Source organism: Acanthopagrus latus, chromosome 9 (genome assembly GCF_904848185.1).
Source record: "Acanthopagrus latus isolate v.2019 chromosome 9, fAcaLat1.1, whole genome shotgun sequence".
NCBI lineage: Eukaryota > Metazoa > Chordata > Actinopteri > Spariformes > Sparidae > Acanthopagrus > Acanthopagrus latus.
In genome coordinates this window covers 16,230,913-16,257,026 of record NC_051047.1, presented here as the reverse complement: position 1 = coordinate 16,257,026, position 26,114 = coordinate 16,230,913, and the positions used below count along the sequence as shown (strand labels likewise).

Genomic DNA, 26,114 nt, shown 5'->3' with positions numbered 1-26,114 from the left:
GGAGTTGTGCTGAACAGTGGACACTGTGGCCACTATTTGCAGTTGTAACTGTTTAAAGTAAAAATAACAACTATTCTCTCATAAATTAAAATCTGAACTTACTTAAAACTAGTTTTGCTCAAAATTTTAAACAATCCATGACTGCCAGCTACCAACAAATGGACACAATTGAAAACATAACCATAACATTTTGCTGCCAGCCGTAGGTCTGTTAGGACCAGTAGCAAGTGGTTGATAAAGTTAACAAACATCAGTTCTACAATATAATTCTGTGTAACTGAGTCAACTTGTTAACAATGACTGTTCTCTCCTGTCACCACTGTTGCGCTTATTTTAGCATTCTATGATTATTTTAAGGCTTTTATCCCAAAGGAACATTGAGGTGAACTTTAATTTGTGGCTAGGCTATGATGTGTTTGCCCCCATCATTATTTTCACATTGGTGATAAAAGCCTCAAATTAACTCTGTCCATAGCTCCTGTGGTAGCAGTGTAAATGCCCACACTAACCCAGTAATCCAGATAGCTGCACTGCTAACTCAGCTAACAAGGTAATAGTTACTACCATCATGGAACAGAATACAGTCAGCAGCAGTTAGCAGTTACTCTGGTGATATAATGAATTCAACAGCCAGTCAAGTCTTACATATTGCACTGTTAAATTTGTGAGAGAAATAATGTGTTACCTCCTCTTTAAAAAGTTACATCATCTAACTTTAACCCCATTGTTCAAAAGAGCTTATGTGAATTTTTGCTGAACCACTTTTAGCATTAAAGGATGATAGAGGCTAAAATGCGCAGTAGCACACACACTGCAGTTATGAATCAGTAAGCTAACCACGTAATGTGCAGCAATATCTATTTTTGCTAACGCTCAAGAGTATTAACAGTGGTGCATTTTGCTGCTTAAGAACTGAACATTTTATTTACGAGAGGAACAAAAATGACATTGTGTTGCTTTCAGAGAGATTCTCTTCAAATACACAGTGGAACATGTAACAACTGGCTTGCATGCAGCTTATCTGCGACTTCAGATTCTGATCACTCTGACTCATCCTCTGAGCAAAACTCGATTAATCATAATTACTTTTTTTTCCCAGATTGATGATAATAAGAGCACTTGTTATCAGATGAGCTGGTCCCTGTTTAATGATGAAGTACCTGTTAATCTGGATTCTGGCAAGCAATCTAAAAATGAGCTGCCATCTACTGGCTCAACTTCCACCGCGCGATCGCCGTCTTCAGAGATCTGTTGGGCGTGAGCAGCGTGGTCTGGAGCGGCAGGTTCGTCATGGGGCTGGTTTTGTTCTTGCCCCTGATCCAGCTCTCGATCGAGTCTCGCTCGTAGGAATACCCATCTGTGGAGCAGACATGACACTTAATACGAGATGATGATGTTCACATTGTTGGAGGAACAGAGCTGTACAGAATGAAGTGAGCGATTCTCAGTGTTTGTCATCTAACCTGCGGCGATGACTGGATCCCTCATCAGCTCTCTGGTGATTGGACACAGGAACTCGTCTGGGGCCTCTGAACCGCTCTGCTCTGCCTTCAGGGACTCGACTTTCCTCGTGAGACGACCGCGGAGGCCCACAGACTCTGAGAAAGCAACACATTGCTCGGCATTCTGTTCAGTACGACGGCCAAATCACATCACACATAGCGTGATGTCTTTTGGGTTAAGAGGCAGTGAGGCAGAGATTGTTTGTATCCAACATTAAAACATTCATTTATCATCAAAGACTTAACAGAAACCAACTTATTCCACTAATGTTCTTGTGTGAAGCTCAATCAGCGAGACGACAGACTGGCTCCGTTCCTCTCGGGGGTCTCTCAGATTAAACAAACGCGGGAGTAAATCTGGACCTCTGCTCGATCAATCTGTGCCGACACACAAAAGACCCAGACGCGCCCGACTGTGTCACGATGGCTTCACAACTCAGGCAAGGTGTCTTTGTTGCAGTCGCTCATTTTTACTCTCAAAAGAGAGAGAGAAAAAAAATCACTCTGCACACTGACAGCAGGCTTTGACATGGAACTTTTCGCCACCTGCGACAGTAGAGGGAGGACCTTTACTGCGTCACATAATCAGTGATGTGTCGGTGCTGCGGAGGTGCAGGTCAGATCAAGATAGAGTGAGCAAGAGCCACTGCAGTGACGCTCTGCGGACATTTTATTATCTCCATTAACTGTTCATATTGTATATTCAGTTAAGTGCTCACTGTGGATGTCCAAAATATCAACTTTTCATGAGCTTTTCTCCATTGACAAGACGTTCAAAACATTTTTACTGCCCTTTTTTTTTATTGTTGGCCTTGTAATGGATTTATTGATGGGACAGCATTGAGGTGACAGGAAACGGGCTGAGCGAGGGGGGCTGACGTGCAGCGAAGAGCCACATGTCGGACTCGATCCCTGTAAAGACAATGTCTTGTTTTTATATTAACCTATAGCACTGCCTCCGGTTACTGTTCAGCCGATACAGTTCCATATTTATGACATTTTTACGTGACACGTTTAATGTGTTGAAAGTACGTCTTTATGTAGACCACACCTTGCTCTCGACAGATTTGTCCACAGTGATGTTGTAAAACGCTGGTTGAAAAGACGCCTTAGCACCGATCCGTGCTCCTGAGGCTCCTGTGGACAAAAGCGGGACGAGCACCACCGATTCTGATCCGTCTCGTATGTTCATTTGTTTTGAGAGCAAGTGTTCACAGGATGCACTGATGTGTCTCTCTGTGGCTTTGTCAGATTAGTAACTGTGATATGATGATAGTTATAAAACAAACTCATACCCTGAGGCTAGTTTACATGTAGCCTTCAGTTTCCAGATTCAGTTACTCAGTAATGGTCAGTTTTTTGGAGAAAGCTAAAGTTAGCAGCCTTTCTATGGACAGTGAGCATCGATGGCTTCATTAGCTTATGTAAGGTATTAAGTAATAATTGTAAAACCAGTTAAAAGTTCCTTGTATGTTTAAGTTTAACAACGACGTCATAATACAGGAATCAGCCACCTTCAGAGTCTGAACTCCCTCGTGTTGCTGAAAGCCCCAAACACAGCACAGACCTCCTCAGCGGCAGCTACAGTGCTGATGAGGGGAGTGAGAACTAAAAGCGTCTGAGCTGTTCGTCATGCAGTCATATTTGCTGAGGATGCTTAATAAACCATCTGGTTCAAGGTTTTGAGTTTATGACTTTGGAAATGATGTCAGGAATGCCAGACTAAATTAGATAATTTTTGGAAGAAGCGATAAAAACTATGGCTTCCAGCTCTGTCTGATGACTGTGAATTTAATACACATGGGAGAGACTCCTGGATAGTATTTGTTTTATAGAAGAGTCTGTGTCGCAGTTTGAATTGAAATGAATACTTGAGCATTACTTTGACATTAAACTTTTTTCTCCCCTGATATTCGGGGGAACCGTGTTCTGTAGAAACCCGATCAGTCCTTCTTGATTTTGTGACTCATCCACAGAGCAGGAGGCAGAGACTCGGGGAGGAGCGCATCAAGAACGTGGCCACCTCTTCACCGTGAACTCAGTGCCCTGAAAATCCTGCATTCAAGTTTAAAACAGACGGACGCAGCGGAGTGGAGGCCTGCTGTCGCAATCACAAGTAGCCTGATTCCTTCGGGGAAAAGCGATAGTGCTTAATCAAAAACGTCTTCTCTCGGTTGAAACACGTTGAACCCATTAAGCTCTCTGATTCATCCAATGAACTAATCCTGGGTAGAAAAAAAACGGCACTTAACAGCTGTACGGGAGGTTTAAGGTTTCCATAAGTTCCCAGCAGCCATTAGTGCTATACTGTCCATTTTACATTTAGATTGATAATTTGATGAGACGCTACAATAAAACTGCAGAATGAGGCTGTCTCCGCAGAGATACACTGAATTATATCCGAGTGGAACTTTTTTTTTCCTCCCCTCCTCCTCCTCTTACTCAAAGATTCATGAATATTTCATCAAGTGAAGTGCGCTGGAATCTAATTTACTGTGTGTGCGCGCGCTCGTGTGTGTGTCTATGCACGTGCGCACGGTTAAACTAACAGCACGCACTGGAAAATGATCGCTGTTGGTTGCATGGCGCCAAAAAAGGGGACAGGAAATGTGACGATCTGCCGTTTTCTCTGTCCTCCTTCTGTGGTGCTGATGAGAGCCGTCCTCCATCCTGAACGCATCGGAAGAGAGTGGACATGCTCTGCATCGCTGAGCAGCAGCAGCAGCAGCCGAGGGAAGTTGTCTTTACTCTTGTTTGTTTTTTTTTTGTTTTTGTTTTTTTAACTGCGTCTACTGCTGTCCAATTAAAGCAAACACAACAGACGTCAAAAAGGTCTTTTTTTTTGTGGTGATTGTGATGAAGCTGGTTACATGATTACAGTCGGCGTAAAGTAACCGTAATCAGAGTACAAACAGCTTCTCTGGGCGTTTCGACTATCTGTTAAAATTCCCTGTAAAATATGTGTCTGTAAATTAGAATTCAAGATAGAGCTGCGCTTAACAAGAAAGCACTCAAATGTGCAGCAAGGACACAAGGTCAATAAGAAAAAATAAAAAATCCCCAAAATGTGCTACTGCAAGAGAAAGTAATTATGTTTTAATCGGCGGCGAGGACGAACAAGAGAGGACTGTGTGTGAAGAAAAGGTGAGAGATCAGCTGGAACAGTTTTTTTTTTGGTTAATTTGGCTAATTGTGTGTGATATAAGCGAGTGTAGAAATCCGATATCGATGCATCGACTCGAACACAAAGACATACAATGGAGGCAGGATGTCTCACAGGTCAACAGCGAACTTTAAAAAGGTACAATCTGCTGACCGCACCCAGAGGTCGAAGGAGGCTCGAGAAACATAGCGACAACTGCTGCACCATGCTAGCTATCCTTGGCTGCAGCTAGCAATCGTTCGCTAATTAGCTCATGGCTCAGCTAGCCATGTTGGCAGTGGCACGACAGATTTGTCTGGTAACAGAGAGGAACTTGAATTCAGAAGGTATGAGGTTGTATTCTTCTGTTTAGTGAGGAAAACTTAAGTAAGAGTTTAATTTTGTTTTATTAAGCTAACAGCAGGCACGTATCTGCTAGCTGGAACCAAAACTACATAGTGCCCCTTTAAAGTAAAATTGTTATCCATATCTTAATTATTAATCCTTTAATGAATGGTTCAACATTTTGGGATGGACAGTTATTCATTCTTTTGCCAATACTGCCCAAACTGGAAGATCGATGACAGGAACAATACCACTGTCATACTCGTACAGTTAATGTGAAAACTGTCGGTTAGCTTAGCTTAGCTTAGCTTCACATGAAGACTGGAAACCAGGAGAAACCTGGTGTTGTCTCAGGGTAACAAAATCCCCTAAAAACACTTTTAAGGCTCATTCATTAACACGTAACATCTTACATCTCAGATTTGTTTAATTTGCTGAGCTAAAATAAGCTAAGCTAACCCTCACAGACTTTTTTTCCTAAAACAAAACTGCCTCAGTGGAGATAATGATGCTGATGCTTGTGCACTGTTTGCTGCTGTACTTCAGTATTGGAGCCATACTTTTGTTTGTACAGTGATCCTCCACACCGAGACCTTGGACGACCCTGAGAGGACTAATCTTATTTTCAGAGGGATTATCATTGTTTGTGATGTAAAGGTCATCCTGTGGGCTCCTGTCCTCGCAGCATGATTTGTGATTGTATAAGCAGATAGAAAAAGCTGCAGCCTCACGTCCATAAATCAGATCACTATTTGGGGGGTTGGGCGTGCTCGGGGGGAGGGGAAATAAATCAGAGCATCGATAAAAAGAGGCTTATATCACGCTATCCGATTCGAGCTTGTCATGTTTTAGGATCAAACTGTAAATCCCCACTAAAACACTGAATCCCAGCGTCCCCGAGAGACATGAGTGTGTCTGCGTGTGTGTGTACTGTACACTCATGTGCGTGACTGCCTTTTTACATTCCGTCCTCACCAATTCCCAGCTCTGCGACCGTTTCCTTGTTCAGCCGGCTGAGCTCTGCTCCGTCGATGTTGTTGGCTTTAAAGATGCTGACGAGCTCCTGCAGTCCTTCCTCGCACAGCCAAGTCTGCACATCCTCCTCCGACCAATCAGCAAGCAGCAGCCTGGAGTGACCCGGCAACTTCCTTCCTGCAAAAAACATACAACAGGAAGGGAGGAAGTGCTCTGCTATTATACCCCCGTCTCCTGCAACACGACTTATCTGATGCAAACAAACAATTTCCCCTCACACTCCACAGAAAAGGACACAATCCCTCGGAGCTGATATGGAGGGTGACAATTACTTTCCTGCACACACACACACACACACACACACACACAAACAACCCAAAGAGAAAATTAAACCCAGGGTTGTGTTGCCAGCATGCGGCTCATCAACCTTCACGTGACCCTATGGGAGCGAGCGGACCGTCATCCATCATGCGAGGCCCAGATAAACTGGCCTGTTGTGAGCCGCCAATGTTAATGACACCTCACAGCGGCCGTGTGGTTCCCATCGCCCATCATTAGCCACGTGAAGGATAACCCTGAAAGACTGGGAGGTGATGCTCATTACCACGCTAACCACATGTTAGCGTTAGCCCCCCTCCCTCCCACTTCACCTCACCTCGCCAATCAATGCGTATTTTATTTCCTCCTTAGAAGATGAATTTTGGATGAAAAATGTGTTTTGATAAGAAAACAAGTGTTCCGCCTTTGGTATTGGGTGTCCAGTGGGGTAAACATTAAAAAAGGGACAGTTCACCTCAAAATACGAAATACATATTTTTCATTTTAGCTGTAGTGCCATTCATCTCATCCAGATTACTTGGTGTGAGTTGCCAAGTTTGGAGGTATAAGCCGTAGCGATGCCTTCCTTGTTTCAAATGTAATGGAACTCGGTGAGTGGAGCTCGAAGCGGCAACAAAACCTCAAACAAAACAACGTCTCTTGACCCAGTAGCTCAAGACTATCCACAGACCTTGTTCTGTGCAGTTTCTACTCATGGATGGGAGGGTCGCGTTCTTCGCTAGCCTGCAAAGTAAATATTAATGTCATTCTCTTTGGCTCGGCTGTGATGTTAGCTAGATTGATGCTTAGTTAACTAGCCTCTCTGCAATATTGTGAAAATATACGGTTGCCTGGTGTTGTTCCATTTGTTCACCTTTTCCTGCTGTGTGTCCAGACAATAATTATCTTTTGGCAGGTTACAGCAGGGACAATGCAGCTCTGGGCACATGGAGCATGGAGGGTAACACAGGACAGCTGCACTCAGGAGGGATTTTCCCAGGTTGACTGGAGAAAATGGCGGTTAGCATTGGGGGCGTTAGTTGCAACGGTAACGGCTGGTGGCGTGGCTGTGCAGCTTCAATGGCTGGGCTTGAGTTTATTGATTATGCACCTGCAAACATGGATTTCTGCTCTAAAGCAGTAACCTTCCATGCTAGTGTCAACAAAGAGTGCCTTGCTTAATAACTTTGGCAGAGGGGGGGCTCATGCAACGGACTTCCTCCCAGACTTCCTCAGTTTTTTATTTCCACTGGAGTTAAACCTACTGCACTTAGCGTGGAAGAATGGCTACTTACTTTTCAAAAAAACAGGCTTGGCAAATCAAACAAAACAATCTGGATGCATGTTTTTTTGGCGGGGTAAAATGTCCCTTTAAACTAGACTAATCAGCTGACTGCCACTGCACACATACAAATGTGTTCTCATTGCCCTCTGCTGCAGCTGCACTGGAAATATCCATAATTGTCAACATGGGGCCAACGTGGGGTCATTTATTTAAAAACAAAACAAAAAACTAAACAGAAATTGCTGTGTTGTTTGAAAGTGAGTTCTCCTTCTTTGGGCAGGAGTACAAGTATGCAACAGAAAACAGAATCCTGCCCCGAGCACAGTTGCACATGCACTGAGTGGAAATCTCCACTTATTTGGTCTGCAGGACACCGAGCGGAGTAACACCACCTCCTGACTGTGATGGAGTGTGGAGTCTCCCAGTCTAGGGAGGCTGAGTCATGGAAACAGCGGGCCAAAAGCATGAAAACCTCACAGAGCTTCGCTGCAGACTCAGACTGTGCTGGTTAATTACTTGGACAGACGCTCATGTGAAGCCCTCCTCGTCACCTCTGTTATTCGCAGGAGGAGTGTGGTGATAGTCTGGTTGTCTTAAAGAACTGATTAATACGTACTGTCAGCTCCAGCCTGACAGCTTATTTCTCCACGCAGTAGACCTCAATCAAAAAAAACAAACAAAAAAAAAAAAAACAAGCTTGTATCTAGAAGAAACTTCCAGATAAACTTGACATCAGATCCAACACTGTTCATTTGATGAAACTGAGGCTTTGAACTCTTTGAACTAAAGACCCCCTGATGAGTTCACACTCATCACACTCTGTGCACTAATAAGCTTGACAGGTGCATCGGAACTAAACTACCCGGAGGGCGAGAAAGATGTCAATCAAGCCTTATATTTAGACAGGAGGTCTAATTAAGTAACTTGAAGGGTAACTCCATCAATTTTCCAACAGTAAAGTGTGTTCACAGGTCTTTGGGAGCAGAACTACATAGAAAAGTATAATAAAGCCTTTTTGTGGCTCCAGAGGAAGCTGCATGATAAATTACCTCCAGTGGTAAGCTGTATTGTGCGTGATGTAGGCACCTGGTTTCAAAAAAAGAACGCATGGAATAAAGAAAATGATATCCCTTTGCTATATTGATTTTGATCATATGTTTTTAAACTGTGCAACCGTGTTATAGGAATGCAATGTTAGACCAGCGGACTGCTTTTCAAAATGAACGTCTACATTACCCATGATGCAATTTAGCCACTGAGTTACATCAGTGGGAGGAATTTATCAGGTGACATGTAGCTTCCTCTGGAGCCACAAAAGGTTTCATGCTACTTTTTTCCATATGGTTTTGTTTTGTTGGTTTGGGGATATCTGAATACAATTTTGGTGAAGATTAAGTCATATCTTGCACGGCTTTTTTCCTGCAATGGTCGAAAGGTTGTGACTTTACGTACGTTCTCTCTTAACTTAGAAATGTAGTCTGCCAACATAAACTAACGACCGGCTTCCAACACAACAAAGAAGTTCCACAGAGCTCCTTTAAACTGTCTTGGTGAAAGTTGCTAAGTTTACAGCTAGCTGCTCCATGTAGCTAGACTTCGGCTTGACAGGCACTGGGACTCCGAGCTAATGTCAGCGTGCTAACATGCTCGTACTGACAGTGCTAACACATAAATGTTCACCATCTCGACCGTCTTGGTTAAGCATATTAGCATGCTAACACTTGCCAATCAGCTAAACACAAAGAACAGCCGTGGCTGATGGGAATGTCAACACGTTTATTCATTCAGTATTTTTCTTCCAAATGCTGAGGGGACAAGAACACTTGCACCAAATTTCAAAGCAATACATTAAATAGTTTTGGGCTCACTTTTGAATGAAACTATGTGTGACCTGTTTTAAACAATTCATTGGGAGCAAATGGGCTTGTGAAAGTGTTGAGAAACAGGCTGACACATTGTTGGTTTCAGTCTTTTCATGGGATTAAGAGAAACATTGAATAATGGCAGCCTTATCCTTTAAAACCAGACAGTAGTTATTTCATTTGATTATCTATTTTTGGGGGGGGGGGTTTGGATCCCATTAGCTTCACCGAAGCACCTTTGTTGGGTTCACACGACACGATACACAGCACACAAGAAAAGCTTCCTTTCACATGTTAAAAAAACAACTGGGCTACAACAATAAATGCTTTCCACGGATTGAGACAACACCTGAACAAGATTCTAATGTCTGAACCAGTCACACTCAAATAAAACAGCTGTGTTTTTGTTTTAGCTAGTGTAGCTGAAGATATTTGAGGGTGAGTGATGCATTTATTTACCTTGGCACGTTGTCTTCTTTGATTCAGCTGCTGCAGAAAAACATAAAAGGGAATAACTTTAATATGTGAAAGGAGAGGAAGACACAAGATTAAAGGAAAAGGGAGACAAAGAGAGAGAAAGGGGCATACAAAGAAAAGGCCGATCTTCACTGAGATGGAATTTGCTTTGTCAACATGAACCTGACTAATGGCAGCTGGGGAGCTGCCCCGATGAAGCTTCAAGGCCTCCAGATGTCTGACGATTGCACCTTTTCATTTAGTATTCCAAATATTTTCTTTCATGTTGGCTTTTTGAGAGGATTCACCTCCATAACAACAGCTCTCTGAGGCTCAGTGGTAGTTTGCCCCGCTGCAACAATAAACATCAATCACAATTCCTCCTCTAGACACTGAAGCTAGACAGCAAACGCACATGTAATGGGAGCTTCTCCTGCTGGATATCTCCCAAAACACTCTTTTGGGAGGCTTAGGCGCGCCGAATGGCTTCTGGGCTTTGAACCACTACAAACAGTCCGTTTTTTAAAAAAAAGCAAAACAAAAAACGAGGAGTGATTGCTCATTTGTAAGTGCCAACCTAAACAACTCCCCGCTAAGTATTTACCAGGCGCGCTGACTCCATCTCCTATTCTCCACACGTTGACGCTTCTGTCCATGGAGCCGGTTGCGATCCACGGCATGGTGGGAGACAGAGCGACAGCAGTCACGTACCTGCAGGGAGGAGGAAGAGGAGCAGAAGTGTGAAGGATGTGCATGAGAGACTAAAACCGGCACAGAAAGAGATCAGCTTTTAAAGTCAGGTTCCATCTACCCTTAAAAAAAAAAAAAAAGAAAAAAAAAAGTCTTAGATCGTACAGTATCTTAAATCCTTTCATGCACTTCAAAGCGCTCTGCTGGTGCCTACCTGCGGTGCCACTTCAATGACTGTCTGGAAAGCAGCGTTGGAGAATATACTATTGCATCACCCAGTGCTTCTGAGAGAAACTAATCAGGCAAAAATCACAAATTTTGATCCAGAAACACCGGGATTGCTTTTTCTGCTGTTTGTCTGATGGCTGCTGAGATTGCATGCCGGCAGGAGGTCGGGGTCATTTACCTGTCGTGCTGTTTCAGAGTGTGGAGCAGCGTTCCCTGGTTCTGTAAACAAGGTGCGAACAAACACGGAGAAAAAAAAAACAGGAATGTTTGGCATCTCTGTGTTTACTGTGGCTTTGATTCATTGTTTGGAAATCGCCTCTGTCACAGTTAGCTGAAGCAGCAAAGCTAAACAAAGTGTTTTTACTTACCGCATCATATACTGCAACGCTTTTATCCACTGAGCTGTTGAATAATGACAGTAAACACAGTCAGGTTTATCGTCTCTTGTTTTATTTTGTAAAGTTCATCGTCATGTCTCATGTTTTATTACTTCCTGTCTTTGTCTTGTTTTCCTTCCTTGTGATTGGCCTGATTGGTTTCACCTGTCCCTGATTAGCTTCCTGTGTATTTAAGCCACCTCTCATTGTCAGTGTGTCTGTTTTTGTTCCCAGTGTTTGCGCCAGGTTTGTTCCTCTTGTTCCACCTGCGTTCCACGAACCTTTTTTCAATTTGTATTTTCATTTTTGAATGTTTTGCATTTCCTTGGTTCAGGGATTTTCCTTATGCCTGTTTTTTTTTTTTTTTTTTTTTTTTTTAAATCAATTTTCTAGTAAAGTTTGCTTTTTGGGTGCATTTTGGCCCTTTTTGTTTAACCTTTACATCTGTATGCATCAGGGCCATAACTAATGATTCATTTAGTCCTCATTTGCTCATCACAAGTCCAAAGTAACATCTTCAAATGGCTTCTTTTGTCCAGCCAACAGCCCAAAACCCAAAGATTCTTCATTTACTGTCATAAATGACGTAGAAAAGCGGCAAATTCTCACGTGTAAGAAGAATAACATTTTTGCTTAAAAGATGACTGAAAAGACGATCTGATGATCAAAATAGAAAGGCAGCTTATTTCTTTCAATCACGTAACTGTTACAGCACATGCGTTTGTATTATAGACAGAGGTGGCAAAAGTAAAAACATTTACTCAAGTAGAATCACAGATAAAATGTAGAAGCACTGAAGAAACGTCTTACTCAAGAACAAGTAATAAAGTACAGGCTCTGAAACTGAAGCTCACATCATATTAATTAAAGTGATATGATGTGTAATAAACTATTAAAGGTAGAATCAGTAGGATTTGTCCTAGCTGATCATAAACACACCAGAAAGATAATTGATTGTTGAGTCTGGTTCCCAGGACGTCAAATACAAGGACAGAATACAAGGACTTCCCACCTCTGATTATAGAGAAATAATAATAATAATAATAATAATAATAATAATAATAACAATAATAACAACAAAAGATAACACACAACACAATAAAAGATGAAAATTGGCCTGTAGTCAAACAAACGCACCTCACACAGCACAGATTAACCTTCACTCTGTTTGAACTGAAGCCAGAAAACAGCAGAGGGACACAACAAAACACACACTCCTCCTGCGGCCGACAAAGAGAACAGCAGGATCAGTGCTCAGCAGTGGCATCTGCTGTTTACAGCATTTAGGGAGAAAAGGGCGCGTTTTAAACACGGAGGAGAGATTCATTAAATACTGATTCGCCCCAAACAGGCGAGTGATTTCACAGCAAATAATAAAACAAATTACTTTACAGAACGAGAGCCTGACTGCCGCCAAAGTCAATATTCAGTTACCAAACGCAGGGGGTGTTTATTAGTGATGCCTGTGTGTGTGTGTGTGTGTGTGTGTGTGTGTGTGTGTGTGTGTGTGTGTGTGTGTGTGTGTGTGTGTGTGTGTGTCTTACCCCGACACAACCAGCTCCCCATCAGAGGAGAAGGCACAAGACAGAACTGGAGCCGACTGGCTGGTGAGAGTGTGAAGCAGCTTCATGACACAGGCTGAGGGTCGACAACCACACACACACACACACACACACACACACACACACACACACACACACACACACACACCGAGTTCTGAATGAATGAAGTAAACTTGTCTGTATTCGTTTCACAACCTACCTCCTGCAAATTGACAAGAACACTAAAATATGTTTTCTGAAACTGACAAACACACATTTCAAAGTGCATCAGCGCACACACACGCACAAACTTTTCTGTCAATAACTTTCCTCCCTCTCGCTGGCTTGCAGCTGTGCCACCTGCTGACAGCTGCTTGAAAACAAAAGATTTTCTTCTTTTTGGGCTGTGAACCTGAGACGGCCTTGCATACGATGACACACTTTGGCGCACGGAGCAGTAAATTCACGGTGCCAAAACCTAATTGGTCTGTAGCAGTATTTAAATCATCAGCCTGTAAATACACGTGTATTAAATCTAACCTCCCACCTCTCCATTAGAGTAAAAATACTGTTTTCAGGCTCTGTGGGAGGCTAATGTGTTATTTTCATGCATATTCATGATGCGATACACACCGATACATCAGAGTGAGAGGGGAAAGAAAACGCATTATTAAACCTGGCAACATTTAAATGAACACCCGAGACATCAAAATAAAACAAATGTGATGCACAATCAAGCAGTCAACATATGCTGCTGGGTGGAAGGAAAAAGGCTGCAAAACTGACAACGTGAATGATTTAGGCTCCCGAACAGACCTGGAATAAGAGCGTTTCCTCAGGATATGGAGCCATAAAAAATAGGGAGCTGTTACACAAAGTAAGCAGCAACTTTGAATATGTTCCATACAGACCGAGAGCTCAGCTTTAAACCCGACCTCGTGGCTTTCCTGAATCATCTACACTAGGCTCTTTTTCTCATATCACAATGAAAGGTTGGGTTAAAGAAATAGTTCACCCTTGCCAACACTGGGTTGTGAAAAAATAGGGAGATTTTTTTCAGCGGTGTATCGGCCCAAGCAACAAGGTTTGCCAGGTGTGCATCTAAATTGTCACCATTTGTTGCCTGGTATTATAAACCTCACACGTCCAAAATTCTCAGAACAGTGTTTCACCAAGATGTTTTTGAAGCAGCCGTGCTCTGAGTTGGTAACCTAGCAACACTACGGGGGTTCGGGGGCATGCCCCAATGAAAGAAAATTTTGAAAAATAACCCTTTAAATGGTGACTACTGGTGAGATTTTTTTTTTAAAAGTTCATTTTCACCATTTCAGAATCAGAATCAGAAAAAAGACATGAGACAAAATGGTGTAGACGTTGACATTGCTGCTTGACAACATGTTAACCTGTGAGCATTAGAGAACTTTTTTACCATTATTTTCAGAAGTCAGTGGGTCACATGACATGGAAGCTATTGAGAAAAAAATATATAATTACTGAATATTAATATTCATACAAAATAGAGGAAGCACTAAAATACAATAAAACGAGCTGTGTCTCATTATCCAGTTTACTAATACAATCTACTGCTGGTTTGGAGTCTCTGGGCCACATGACATGGAAGATATTGAAAAAACTGCAATTATTTTGTATTAATATATTTATGCTAAGTAATTTAATGACAGTCCCTAAATCAGTTTCAGTGATTCAGTGCGAGGCTCTGGGAGAAGAGCTAATGTCCTCCTGCTGCTAACACAGGGTGAACCTCAGTAAAGCCACAGCTGGACCTGAGTGAACATCCGCCGAATATCCAACCTGAAACTAACTTCAATGAGTCGCCTGTTGCAGCCTCTGAATAGGATGACGAGGATTTCAGTCACTCAACTTAAACAGTGACTTGTAGAAATTATACAAATAGCAGTAATGACAATAATAATCGATTTCAAGGCAACTTAGGGTGCTGTGCTTTCACTGTGTACAACTTAAATTCGCCATTCGCCTGCAATATTAAACCAACAAAAGTCATGCATCATCAAAATCAAAACCATCAGATAATCTTCCTCAAAGATTGCAGACTCTTTGGTGGAGCTCTGCTTTGAATGATGTTCCGTTGTGACAAATGAATGGACTACTTGCGGAGTGACATGAAGACGTGAATCAGAGGCACAAAAAACGTTGACAGCGGTGTCCGGTCATTATGTTTACCAGTACCTGACCCGTGCCTTGCCCTTGTTTGAAAGAGGCCACATAAACAAAGTTTGACTGATTGTTTAGTGGACTATGAAACTTCACCTGACTTTCCATCAACTTGGGGGCGAAAAGATAGGGACATCATCAGTTTTCATTTTTGGGTGAACTGTTCCTTTAAAACGTGTTATCCTTAATGCGCACAAAATAAAACAGTGTATGGAAAACTACATCTTAATGAAATGAAATTAGACGTTGTTGTGCTCAGACATGAATAATCCCAGTGGACCGCAGTGGGTCACCATGTGGGACAACATGTGGTAAACAACAGTTACCATGGCAACTATCAACATGGCGTGTTCGCACCACTAAGAGGGAATACAGTCTGCAGGCTGGTTACGCAAGCTGCGAGTGTACACGAAATGTTCTTGTTCTGCTGCCGGTCGTACAAGATATAAATGTCACAGTGGATATATGCACCTGATTTCCTCTGAAACTCTTCTCCACACACGGCCCTCTGCTGTATTTCAGCAGAATGTCTTAAAGCGATCCATTATTAATGAGTCAGTCTGCAGCTGATTTATTCCACACACACTAATAAAATCTTCTATTCTACAGAGAGATTTCAAGGTTAAAGCAGTCAGTGGGTCCCCCCCTCCTCTCTTTCTCAGGGGCGATGGAGTGAGAGAGCTTTCAGTGGAGGGCGGCGGGCAGTGAGGTCGGCCTACCTGCTCCTTCATGCTGGGAAACAATCCATATTTTCAGCTGGCTGTCCTGGCCGCAGGAGGCCAGTCGAAGCTCCACACAGCAGCCGTCTGCAGGACAAACACAGGCACATTCACTTTCCCTCTGAATGTTCTCATGCTTGACTGGGTTTAATAACAAAAAGGAGACAAATTTAATCTGACGGTCTGTTTTTGAAGTGTAACACTACGTGACAAGCTTCTTTTTACCCCGCATGTGGTATAAATACAAGTGTTTGGATTAAAGTCAGACTCCATTAACAAAAAAACAACAGAATACATTTACTCAAGTATTTAAGTACACATTTTAGGCACTTAAATTACTAGTTACGTTTCAGATTATGATATGTTACACCCTTCCTGTTCAGTGAAAATCATGTATCTTCAAAAGATGTGATTCTGAATTTGAATGCTTCTGACCTGAAGGATAAAAGTGTTCAGAAACCCTTCATGGGCTGAGAAATTCTTCTTCTTCAGCTAAATTAACTAATTAAAAAAAAGCTTTTGGATTAGCTGAAAAATGCATTTAAGTAAGGTTTTAAATGCAGGACTTTTACTTGTGGTTGAGTATTTTAATATTCTAACTTAAGTAAAGGATCTAGTACTTCTACTACTGCTGGCCAAAATTGAAATCTAAATTTTAAACAAAAATTAAGGATTAGTTCAGCCAAACTCACAAAACAATTGTGAATAACCGTTTGAAAATGTCTTCTTTCTAGTGAAGAAATGCTACATGCCCAACCTTTTTTGTCAACAACTATTATTTTTTATCATCAACCTAATATTTTAAGGTTCAGTTTGTAAGACAGTTGATTTTTGAGTAGTTTTTTCAAGCTGTCAAAGTTATTTGAAGACTGAACTATCCCAGACTTCTCATAAACAAATCAAGTACAAAAATAGTTAATTCATTGCACCAATTGAATAATCATACAGACTAGAATATAATTAATCTCCTTTGTTTGGATTGGTGGCAGACAGAAAAAAAAAGAAAATCTAAAATCATAAATAGACAAGTCGAGCATGTTGAGACACTGACGTGAACATGAGGGAAAACGTTTTGGTTGAAATGACCCTTTACAAACTGAGCACCCACTGATTTGAAACTGGGGTGCGAAGCTGCAGCAGGTGACTCCCATGTCGTGGGCGTCCTTCTCAGCATGCAGGAGGTTGACGTCCATGTCCCAGAGTTTGAGGTCCCCGCGGGTGCAGCCGGTCACAAACATCTGGCCACAGGGAGAGAAGCAGCAGGCCACGACACTGGCCTCGCTCACTTCACTGCATCTGTTCACAGCAGAGTTGGGTCACACGCATCATGGACAGCAAAGGACCTGGTCTAGAACAACTAACCCTGGTTTTTAAATAAGATCTTTAGAGCAGATTTGGATGATGGAACAGAATCCTGGACTGAATTTAAACCATGTATGAGAGTGTTAATCAGACAGACAAGCAGGCCTCAGGCTGCCTGTAGAAGATGTGACGGCCCATTAATCAAGAGTTTAATAATAATAATAATAATAATAATAATAATAATAATAATAATAATAATAATAATAATAATAATAACAATAATAACAATAATTGACAAATTATTAGATTAGATTAAATAAACAGATTACTCGAGGCAGACTGGATGTTTTTGAGGTGCCTCTAAAAACATTTTGGTATTTGTTAAACCAACCAAATTACTTAAATGTCACATGATTACGATCATACTTCTCAATTTAGTGAGAGGATTCTGTGCTTTCTTTCAAAATGTTTTGGACAGCTGGTCAGAAAAAAACAGAATCTCTGACCGAGGAATTTTGTGCATCATTCACTTTTTTCAGATATTTTCTGCTCTAAATGTTTGATCATAAACAATAACTCACACAGAGATCTGCCATGTTTTTGAGTATTTAACTTTTAATAAAAAATAACTAAGAGCTTTCTTTGGACTTTCATCATAAATAATTACAGAAAAATACTTGAGAAAGTAGCTTTAAAATGTCCAGTAAATCATATTTGCATTGCACAATATCATAAGTCACACATTTGCCTCAATTTGTAAATACAACCAATGGTGGAAAGTAATTAAATACATTTATTTAAGTGCTGCACTTAAGTATACATTTCACACTTATCTATATGTATACTCTGCTACATTTCAAAGGTTAACATTATTATTTTGAGATATTAAGTCATTCTTTTAGATATTAAGTCATTCTGTTGAGATAAAGTCATTGTTTTGGATATTAAGTCACTTTTTTGAGGTACTAATTCATTTTTTGGGATATTAAGTCATTCTTTTGGATATTAAATCATATTTTGAGATACTAAGTCAGTCGTTTGGATATTAAGTCATTAATTTAAGACAGTTTCTCATGATTTGAGAAACAAACTCCGTATTTCCTGATACTAGATCATCTCTGGAGCTCATTTCTTATTATGACCTTCACTACTTAAAAGATAAACAGCTGTAGCCCATGATGTGATTGACTCTGGGTCACACTGTACCTGCGCAGTGTCTTGCAGGAGAAGTCCCAGAGGGCCACGGTGCCATCGCAGGCCCCGGCCAGCAGGAGGGAGGAGTCCGGCGCCAGTGCGCACACTCGGAGCGGACTGCGGCCCGGGTGCTGCAGCACCGCGGACACCTCACCTGTCCTCGAGACCCACACGATCACCGAGCCGTCCGTGGAGCAGCTGAGCAGGTAGCTGCCGCACGAGCTGAAGCAGCAGCAGTGGACCCCGTACCCGTGACCCGACAGAGGGGAGAAGGGGAGCTCCGAGAAGTCCGCGGTGTCGTAAACACGGAGGGTCTTGTCCCCGGAGGAGGAGGCCAGCAGGGACGGAGAGAAAGCGCAGCAGCTCACCTCGTCCGTGTGCTGCTGCAGGGTGACGGTCAGTGACACCATCTTGTTGGCACCGAGTGCTCGACGCTGCCGGGGGAGCGGTTCCCTCACAAGGTGGCGCAAAATGCTCAAATATCCGCCTGTGACGGGAAACAAGGAGACGGCTGGAGGAGTGATGAGCCCCGGACAGACAGCTGTGCGTCCTGACGGTCACACGTTGAGTTGATAAAGAGAAGAAAAAAACAAACTACAAATCTGTCAGCTCAGAGTGTTGCTGCTCAGGTGTCAGGAGCACCTCGTCCTCCCGCTCAGCTGAAAAGTGTGTTTTATCTCACGCAGCTGTTATCAGTCATGTGACGCTCAGTTACACAATGTTTATGGCAGAGTTTTCCATTACTTGTACCAGAAAAACTGGCTCCCATCAGGAAAATGACCTCATTGTTAACTGCCTCTAAAATAATAAGAGAAGATTAAAATATTCCACAAGTTAAAGTCCTGAATCCAAAAGCCTCTAAGTACTCACAATCCACAGTTGTGTTTGTATCATTTATATCAAAATATTGATCTTGTGTTGATTAAACAAATATTATAGGCTATGGGATAACTAACACACCATCCCTTAAATGTTGTCCATTCATTTCTGTCCTTGCTTTGTCATAGCAGGTGTCACTTATGCTCCATTAAACTGAAATATTAATTAATTGTACAGTTGTGGTGACAGACTTCCTCTCAGACAGACACTTTAATTTTGGGATTTTATTCATTTGCCAAAAAAGAGACACAAAACACAGATATCTTTATTATCACAAGAAACTCATTATCTTTCGGACACGATAATCCTGATGCGAAAATCTGATCTCATGACAGCCCTAACTCGATTATCATAATTTACAAATGAATAAGGAAGCAGATTTGTATGTTTTACCTCATCAAGGTGGAGCTCATTGTCACGACTTCACTCCGTTGGCAAGTTATATCTGGAACGGTGCTTGATGATTTGTTCATCAGTCTCATAAAGTATGAAACTATAACTATATCTGTGAAATTAACGAAATAAAGTAAGGTTTAATGTTTCCCGCTGAGGTGGAGTAAAGGTAGGAAGCAGCAGCTATCTAAATACTGCAGAACAAGTGTCCCAAAGTTGCATTTTTACTTTAAAATAACATCTTCTAAGTCATGTTGATGGTTCAGTGTCTTCTGACAGGTTGAACAGTGTCTCTGTCTCAGCCATCACTTGGTCTGCACTGTGTAACTTGAGTGAGAGGGTCAGATCACAGCATTACACACGTTTACTTCAACATACACGTGTTCAACACATAACATTGTTATGATGTGATGAGTTGTTTGTCGTTGGCACATACATTACTTCTGACGTAACTAACCGACAGACCTGGGATTTATATTTAAAACAGTGAGGCAGCACTCAAAACTGTGGGGTGTGTCGTACCTGTTGTTCACAATAAAGGCAAAAATTGTGGAAATGGGAGAAAGGTGATTACAAGCAATACAGGCACTCCAAAAGTACAATATCACTAAACATAATATTTAAAAAAACCCAAAAAAGGCTAATTTCTTGGGGCAACTGTATTGCTTTTATAATCATACATACTGCATCTTTAAAGTTACTGCCAGAAAGTTTGTTTTTATTGATTCTGGCGACCCCTCTGGACAAATACAGTATACTGCTAAAACAACTTTGTTTAAGTGCCGTCTAAGAGGCATCTTTATTTAACCAAGTTCAAAGTCCCTTGTTGTACGTTTAAGTTAAACAAATCAGCCACATTAGCAGTTCTATAAATGAAATCCATGATTCAAAAAACTAATTTTTACTCTCCACACTTTATATACTCAGGATGTTGATGAAGGTTCTCAGTCATCCAGCTCAATGTAATTCTCAGTGCAGAGTCGTGATCGCATCGATGGTGAAATTAATCTGTCACACTCTTTCAATGAGCAGCTGGTTTTGAGCCCTCTGAAGGATCCTTGTGGCCTTGTGTCCTTTCACACTGGAACCAAGGTGCAAGCTCTTAGGAATTATCCTGTGTTGCCTGCATCTCAACTTGAAGTTGTTCTTTCATAACTCCCGTACCAGTTGAAGGGCATTCCTCTCAAAATTGTAAGCAACATGTCTACGGAGGTTCTCAGTCATCCAGGTTGCAGTAATTCTAAGTGCTGGGATAGAAGTAATAATGAATCTAAAAAATGAAGACAGTGAGGGTCCAACAGCATTATTTTGAAAAACAGGTTTATTTTCCTCTGTATCACACAGCCACTATTTAAAAATAATGTTCCCACAAAAGTCTCTACTCATTTCACAACATTCATAATAAAATACAGTAACTTCAAGTCTTCGGACTTCAGCTGTCTCAAGACGCCTCTGGTGGACCGTGACACTGTCCGACTCCCAGCTGGATTAAAGCCCAGTGCAGGTTTCCACAGGATGTCTGAGACGACTGGCTGAAGGGAAATGCTTGGAGATGAAACACACTATATGCACCGTATCAGTTCTTTGCAGAGGAAATGCTTTAAGGAGTTTTTACGTTTTGTGAAAGGGGTTTTCCTACCATATATTGTGCAGGACACACCTACAGTACGCACACTGAAAATACAAAAAGAACTCACTCCTCCGTACACTGTTTGCGAGGTCAGAGGTCAGGCACTACAATACTGAGGAGACCACAGTGTTTTGAGTTGATATTCAGCACAGGTGTAGTACAGTACAAGACATATGAAGTGCTACAATCATCTTTATGCATTAACTAGATTTTAACAAGACTGTGCTGTGTGTACTGTACACCGTATACATACATAGTGACAGTGATACCTCCTTGTATTTCACACAGTTAACTCAAACGCAGATGAACAGTAGAGCTGCTGGCACCTTATATTCAAAAAGCTGTAAACAATTATGTTTTTTTGATTGGCTTGTTCATTAAAAACAATATTCAGATTTTTTTTAAAGCTGTGTGCCATTTCCTGCTTTTTCTAACAAAGGACTGACTGTAACATAAATAGTTGAGAAAATAAATACACACATATTCACTAAGCTAAAGTACTGATGATAAAAAAAGTCTATCTACAGAGGAAATCTATGTTTCCCCAAATACAATATTGAGTCCATGAGTCAGTGCGTTTTGATAAAGAAAACAGTATTGCACTTATTAATCTGTGAAGTGTCTTTACTCAGCAGGAGAGCGCTTTCACACATTGCACATCAGTGTTATAACTGTGTATTGATTTAGTGTCACAGGTGAAGAGAAGGCTTCCAAACACTAAAGATGAAGTCTGATATGTAGAGAGGAGCACAGAGAGTCCGCACTGGAATCTTGTTTATTTTTATTTCCTCATTGCAGCAGTTCAATCCAGCGTTTGTCAAAAAAGCTCCTCATGCGGTGGCCGGCTCGTCCAATATCCGAATCATCCTCGTTGAATCTTTCACAGTTCTCAAACACCAGGTTCACGTCTACAATGAATGTTTCCAGATTTGAGTACCTGGAATTATTAGAAAAGGTTTGCATTTTAGTCAAGATGCACCAAGCCAATAAAAAAATGGAAAACTATGACATGATGACATGCATGAAAAATCAACTTGAAAAAACATACATCTTTTTAAAGGGTGGTTCCAGAGGAAGCTGCTAGAAGCCTGATAAATTGCCTTCAGTGATGTCACTCAGTGGCTTAGTTGCATTGTGGGTAATCATCAAAATTAATACAGATTAATTATAGCAGAACCAGAGGTTTCTCCTCTTTTATTCCAGGAATTCTTCTTCGTTGTCAAAACCTGATGCCTACATTACCCACAGTGCATCACAAGGAGGCAATGGATATATCAGATAACATGCAGCTGCTTCCAGAGCCACAAACATCTTTATACTACTTCTATCATGCAGAAGTACTTCCAAAAATGTAAAATTTAAACTTTAACTTTAATATGTAAATATGGTAGAGTTTCCCTTTAATTGACCAGGTTGTAGGATTTAGGAGGATCTATTGGCTGAAGCCAAATATAATATTCACAATTGTGTTTTAATTTGCACCTGAAACTCATAATCTTCTCATTTAGTTAGAATAACCTGTTAGTATCCACAGAGTTTGCCATGTTGCATTGCCATGTTTTTACAGTAGCCCAAATGGACAAACCAAATACTGGACCATTCATGTTTCTTTAGAGGCCACATCAGGGATAGTTGAGACAAGGTGTGTTTAGTTGCTTGCAATCTGTAACGCCAGTGAAATAAACATACTGGTTGTTGGTGAGCTTTTCTCTGATGGTGGAGAAGTCCATGGGCTTCTTGATGACCTTCCTGTATCCGGGGACAGCTTTGTGGTTGACCGGTGTGAGGAAGGGCCAAGCATCCTGATGGGACTCCAGCTCAGCCAGCAGCACACTGAAAAGAGTAGAAGTGGTAGTATATATGAAATGATTGTGATATGTTGATGTCTCGTACATAAACATCACATGAGCCCATCTAAAAATGATGTACATTTAAGAAGAGTTAAAGTAAATGCTGTTCAAGGGTGTTATGCAAGCAATGAGCATTTGTTTATGAGTACCGGCATGTCGCCAGCCCATCTGTGTTGTCGTCTCTGGCCGTTTTGGCTTTCTTTGCGCAGGAGACGGGGCTGTCATGCCTGGCCTGGGAGCTGGGTGGGCTGTCGTCTCCTTTCCTCTTCTTGAACTCCTTGGTACCTTTCTTTGGCACGCTGTTGCTGCTGGCAGCCTCGCCTTTGATGAGCTCTCCTAGCACAGATGGCTTACCATTTCGTTTTACCTCGGTGCTTTTCTTCCCTCCTCCAGCTGTTCGGCTCTGGTGCCTCCTGCTCCGGGGGGACTGACCACTTCCCTGAGTGGCAGAACACATGAAAGACACACACACACACACACAATGTATAATATTCAAATCAAATTAATTGCATATGTATAGCTATGATAACAGTTAACTTCATAGGGTGCACCCCATCCATCACAGCGGACTAATTTGATTAGATAAATGATAAAAGAAAAGAATGAACACTGAGGGCATGCTGGTGTACCTTTGCTACACAAGTGGGACAAAACCAGTCGCCGTCAGGTACGGTGGTGATCTTGGGTTTATGGCAGTACGTGTGGCAGCCTTTGTCGCAGCCATCGCAAAGTAATAGCAGTTCTTCATTATCCCCCTTGTGACAGAGCTGGCAGTGCTGAAGACACCACATATATGTAGTTTTAAATTCAAATGAAGGTATGTTACTTTGAAAATTAGTGATTTATGAGATTCTGTGCAGCTAGACATATCGGATGATGTTCATTTGTTACTGATTGTGTTTTTATTTGATATGGTTATTGCCTGGAAATTATGTATTATAAATTGAAGCTGCCAACACACCTTTCCTTTGTTCACTCATTTCCCTAACATCAAACATCCCTTTAAGGAACACAAGCCAGGCAGATTTATTGTGTTAGGTCTCTTGAAAATCATGAAGGTTACATCATTTTTAAGGATCAAATAAATTCAACACACTAATCATTTATACAGTAGTTTATATGAAATGGAACCAGAAGCCATGCAGTCTAAAAGACTGAGCCTCATAAACGAGGGTATCTTCAATGTGAGTTTAAATATATGTGTGATAAAACTATATAAAAAAATCTGTGAGAGAGAAATTGGGGGTCACTAACCACTTTCATGATGGATCGTTCCCAGGTGATGGATTTCTGCAGCTGCTGAACGCAGAGTGACAGCTGAGCTGAGCTGCGGACTTCAGCGAGGGCTTTACGCCACAACCTCATCCCTGGAGCCACTTCATCCTCGCTGCTTTGAGGTAAAAAAAAAAAAAAAAAAAAAAGTGAGACTGTAGTGGAACTGTACAGCAATCACATATACAGTCTGTTACATCACCACACTGAGGAGACACTAAAGAAGCAGCAAACTGTGAGGTTAATAATTTCTAATATGAGCGTGGGATGAACCTTCCCTTCACCACTAGAGGATGGTACATTGACATGATTCAGTCTGATCTGAACAGCTGCACTTAAAGGTCTCTTTAGGTACCTTCGCTCAATGTTCTTTTCCAGCTCTGCCAGCCTGACGACAGCCATATCGAGGGGATTGTTGGGCCGCCGCACCATGCTGCCAGGAAGTTCCTCCTGGCTTGTTTCTCTCTGTCTCGTCTTCTCTGGGGCAGAGGAAGAGAAGAGCTTGTGCTCATGATAAACCAGATCCTCCCTCTGTGACTGGGGCTCAGGATGCATCCAGCCCTGAGGGAGACAACATCAAATATGGTTATTGCAACACAGTATTTGATGACAATAGTGAGAACATACAGAGCCTCCTCCATGCATAGATGAGTGATTTAACTCTACCTTGACCTGCAGACCAGCTGAGATGACTCTCCTCTCCAGATTCTCGACCTGCTGCAGCAGGCTGATGTCCACCTCCATGGCCTGCTCCTCAACGCACCAGCTCTCCACCGTCTCTGCACTCACCTCCTGCTTCTGCAGCTCTGCCACATCAATCGCTGTGAGCACCGACACATACAAAGATTATGCTAACTAATAAAACATTTGTTGCTGCCCGCTAAGGCCTGTGACAGCTGAACAATCAGCTCCAACAAGGCTTTGCATGAGGGGGGCGTAAAAAGACAGGCAACACGACAGAGCGTTAAGACGGGATGAATCGAGGTGCTGCTGCAATGGACAGTATGAGAACATAAAGCTATTTAAAGCTTGTAAACATTTTCCAGGAAACACACAAAATACAAGATATGAACCTGTAAATACGCACAATTTAATATGTGCCTTTAATGTGACAATACCGTTATATCACTTCATGACTATTGACTTAAAAAGAGCAGAAAAAATGTGGACTAACCATCTTTGCTGTTGGCGCAGAGTTGGGTCATGAACTCCATATGTTTTTGGATCTGTTTCTGCAGGACCTTCTCTCTGATGCCTCGGCTATTTAGGGCCTTGACCAGACGGCGCAGTTCCTCCATGTCTGACACCATCCACCAGCCACGCAGCATCTCTGCCAACACGAACATGCACAAGAACTATTGTCACATAATTGTTTAATTCATAACAATGAGAGAAGTTGTATAACTCACTGATAGCCATCACAGCATGTATTTCACTTCTGTCTGTGCAGTTAATGTCTTTAATGCAGCATATTTAATTTGTGCATCTTGGCGATGAGCCATCCTTACCCTCGGGGATAGGCTGAGGACTGGGGCAGTCCTGGGTATTGGCCACCTCCGCAGCAGGGAATGAGGCACGAGGAGGCTTGTCAGTCGGGGGCTCTGGGGTCTCACTCTTGATGACAGAGTTGTTATTTGCCAGGAAGAAGACCCTGTTCCCATTACCCTCTGCATGCTGGGAGGCCAGATTCAGCACAGGGGGTATGGAAGTACCGGAGAAGGGCAGGCTGAGACTTGTTGCAATGCTGGACATGTCACACAGTGTCAGGCTGCTCTGATGAACGCCAGACTTCACTTGCTGAGGGGGGAGATACAGATACTTTAAAAACCATTTAATTTCACTTTGAAATGCATAATATGTAACACTCTCTTACAACAATTTTTAGAGTTTCTCATTCACTTGTAACAATCTTGTAATATGGACTAATACTTGCAACACAAGTCAAAGCACAGTTTGATCTG

The 26,114-nt window shown here is 41.9% G+C and overlaps 2 protein-coding genes across 10 annotated transcripts in view; both read right to left on the bottom strand.

The window, feature by feature from the left end:
- Positions 1 to 896: 896 nt before the first annotated feature.
- Positions 897 to 19,525, bottom strand: LOC119025746 (WD repeat, SAM and U-box domain-containing protein 1-like). The gene is made up of 11 exons (XM_037109663.1): positions 18,142 to 19,525; positions 16,742 to 16,929; positions 15,634 to 15,720; positions 12,725 to 12,818; positions 11,172 to 11,205; positions 10,982 to 11,022; positions 10,490 to 10,596; positions 9,889 to 9,918; positions 5,965 to 6,141; positions 1,464 to 1,598; positions 897 to 1,357 (listed from the first exon to the last, which is right to left on the bottom strand). The coding sequence occupies exons 1-11, from the start codon at positions 18,537 to 18,539 to the stop codon at positions 1,206 to 1,208; spliced, it is 1,443 nt and encodes a 480-aa protein (XP_036965558.1). The 5' UTR covers positions 18,540 to 19,525; the 3' UTR covers positions 897 to 1,205.
- Positions 19,526 to 20,704: 1,179 nt separating this feature from the next.
- Positions 20,705 to 26,114, bottom strand: part of LOC119025743 (bromodomain adjacent to zinc finger domain protein 2B) — a 53,041-nt gene continuing 47,631 nt past the window's right edge. For 6 of the 9 annotated variants that reach the window (XM_037109652.1, XM_037109655.1, XM_037109658.1 and 3 more), the window contains 9 exons: positions 25,662 to 25,950; positions 25,328 to 25,483; positions 24,820 to 24,974; positions 24,509 to 24,714; positions 24,136 to 24,271; positions 23,511 to 23,657; positions 23,031 to 23,320; positions 22,721 to 22,864; positions 20,705 to 21,968 (listed from right to left, as the gene is read on the bottom strand). In XM_037109652.1, coding sequence (XP_036965547.1) covers positions 21,821 to 21,968; positions 22,721 to 22,864; positions 23,031 to 23,320; positions 23,511 to 23,657; positions 24,136 to 24,271; positions 24,509 to 24,714; positions 24,820 to 24,974; positions 25,328 to 25,483; positions 25,662 to 25,950 — 1,671 coding nt within the window. In that variant the 3' untranslated portion in view covers positions 20,705 to 21,820. The remainder of the gene's footprint in view (positions 21,969 to 22,720; positions 22,865 to 23,030; positions 23,321 to 23,510; positions 23,658 to 24,135; positions 24,272 to 24,508; positions 24,715 to 24,819; positions 24,975 to 25,327; positions 25,484 to 25,661; positions 25,951 to 26,114) is intronic. The other 3 variants (XM_037109656.1, XM_037109653.1, XM_037109661.1) reach the window with 3 other exon arrangements.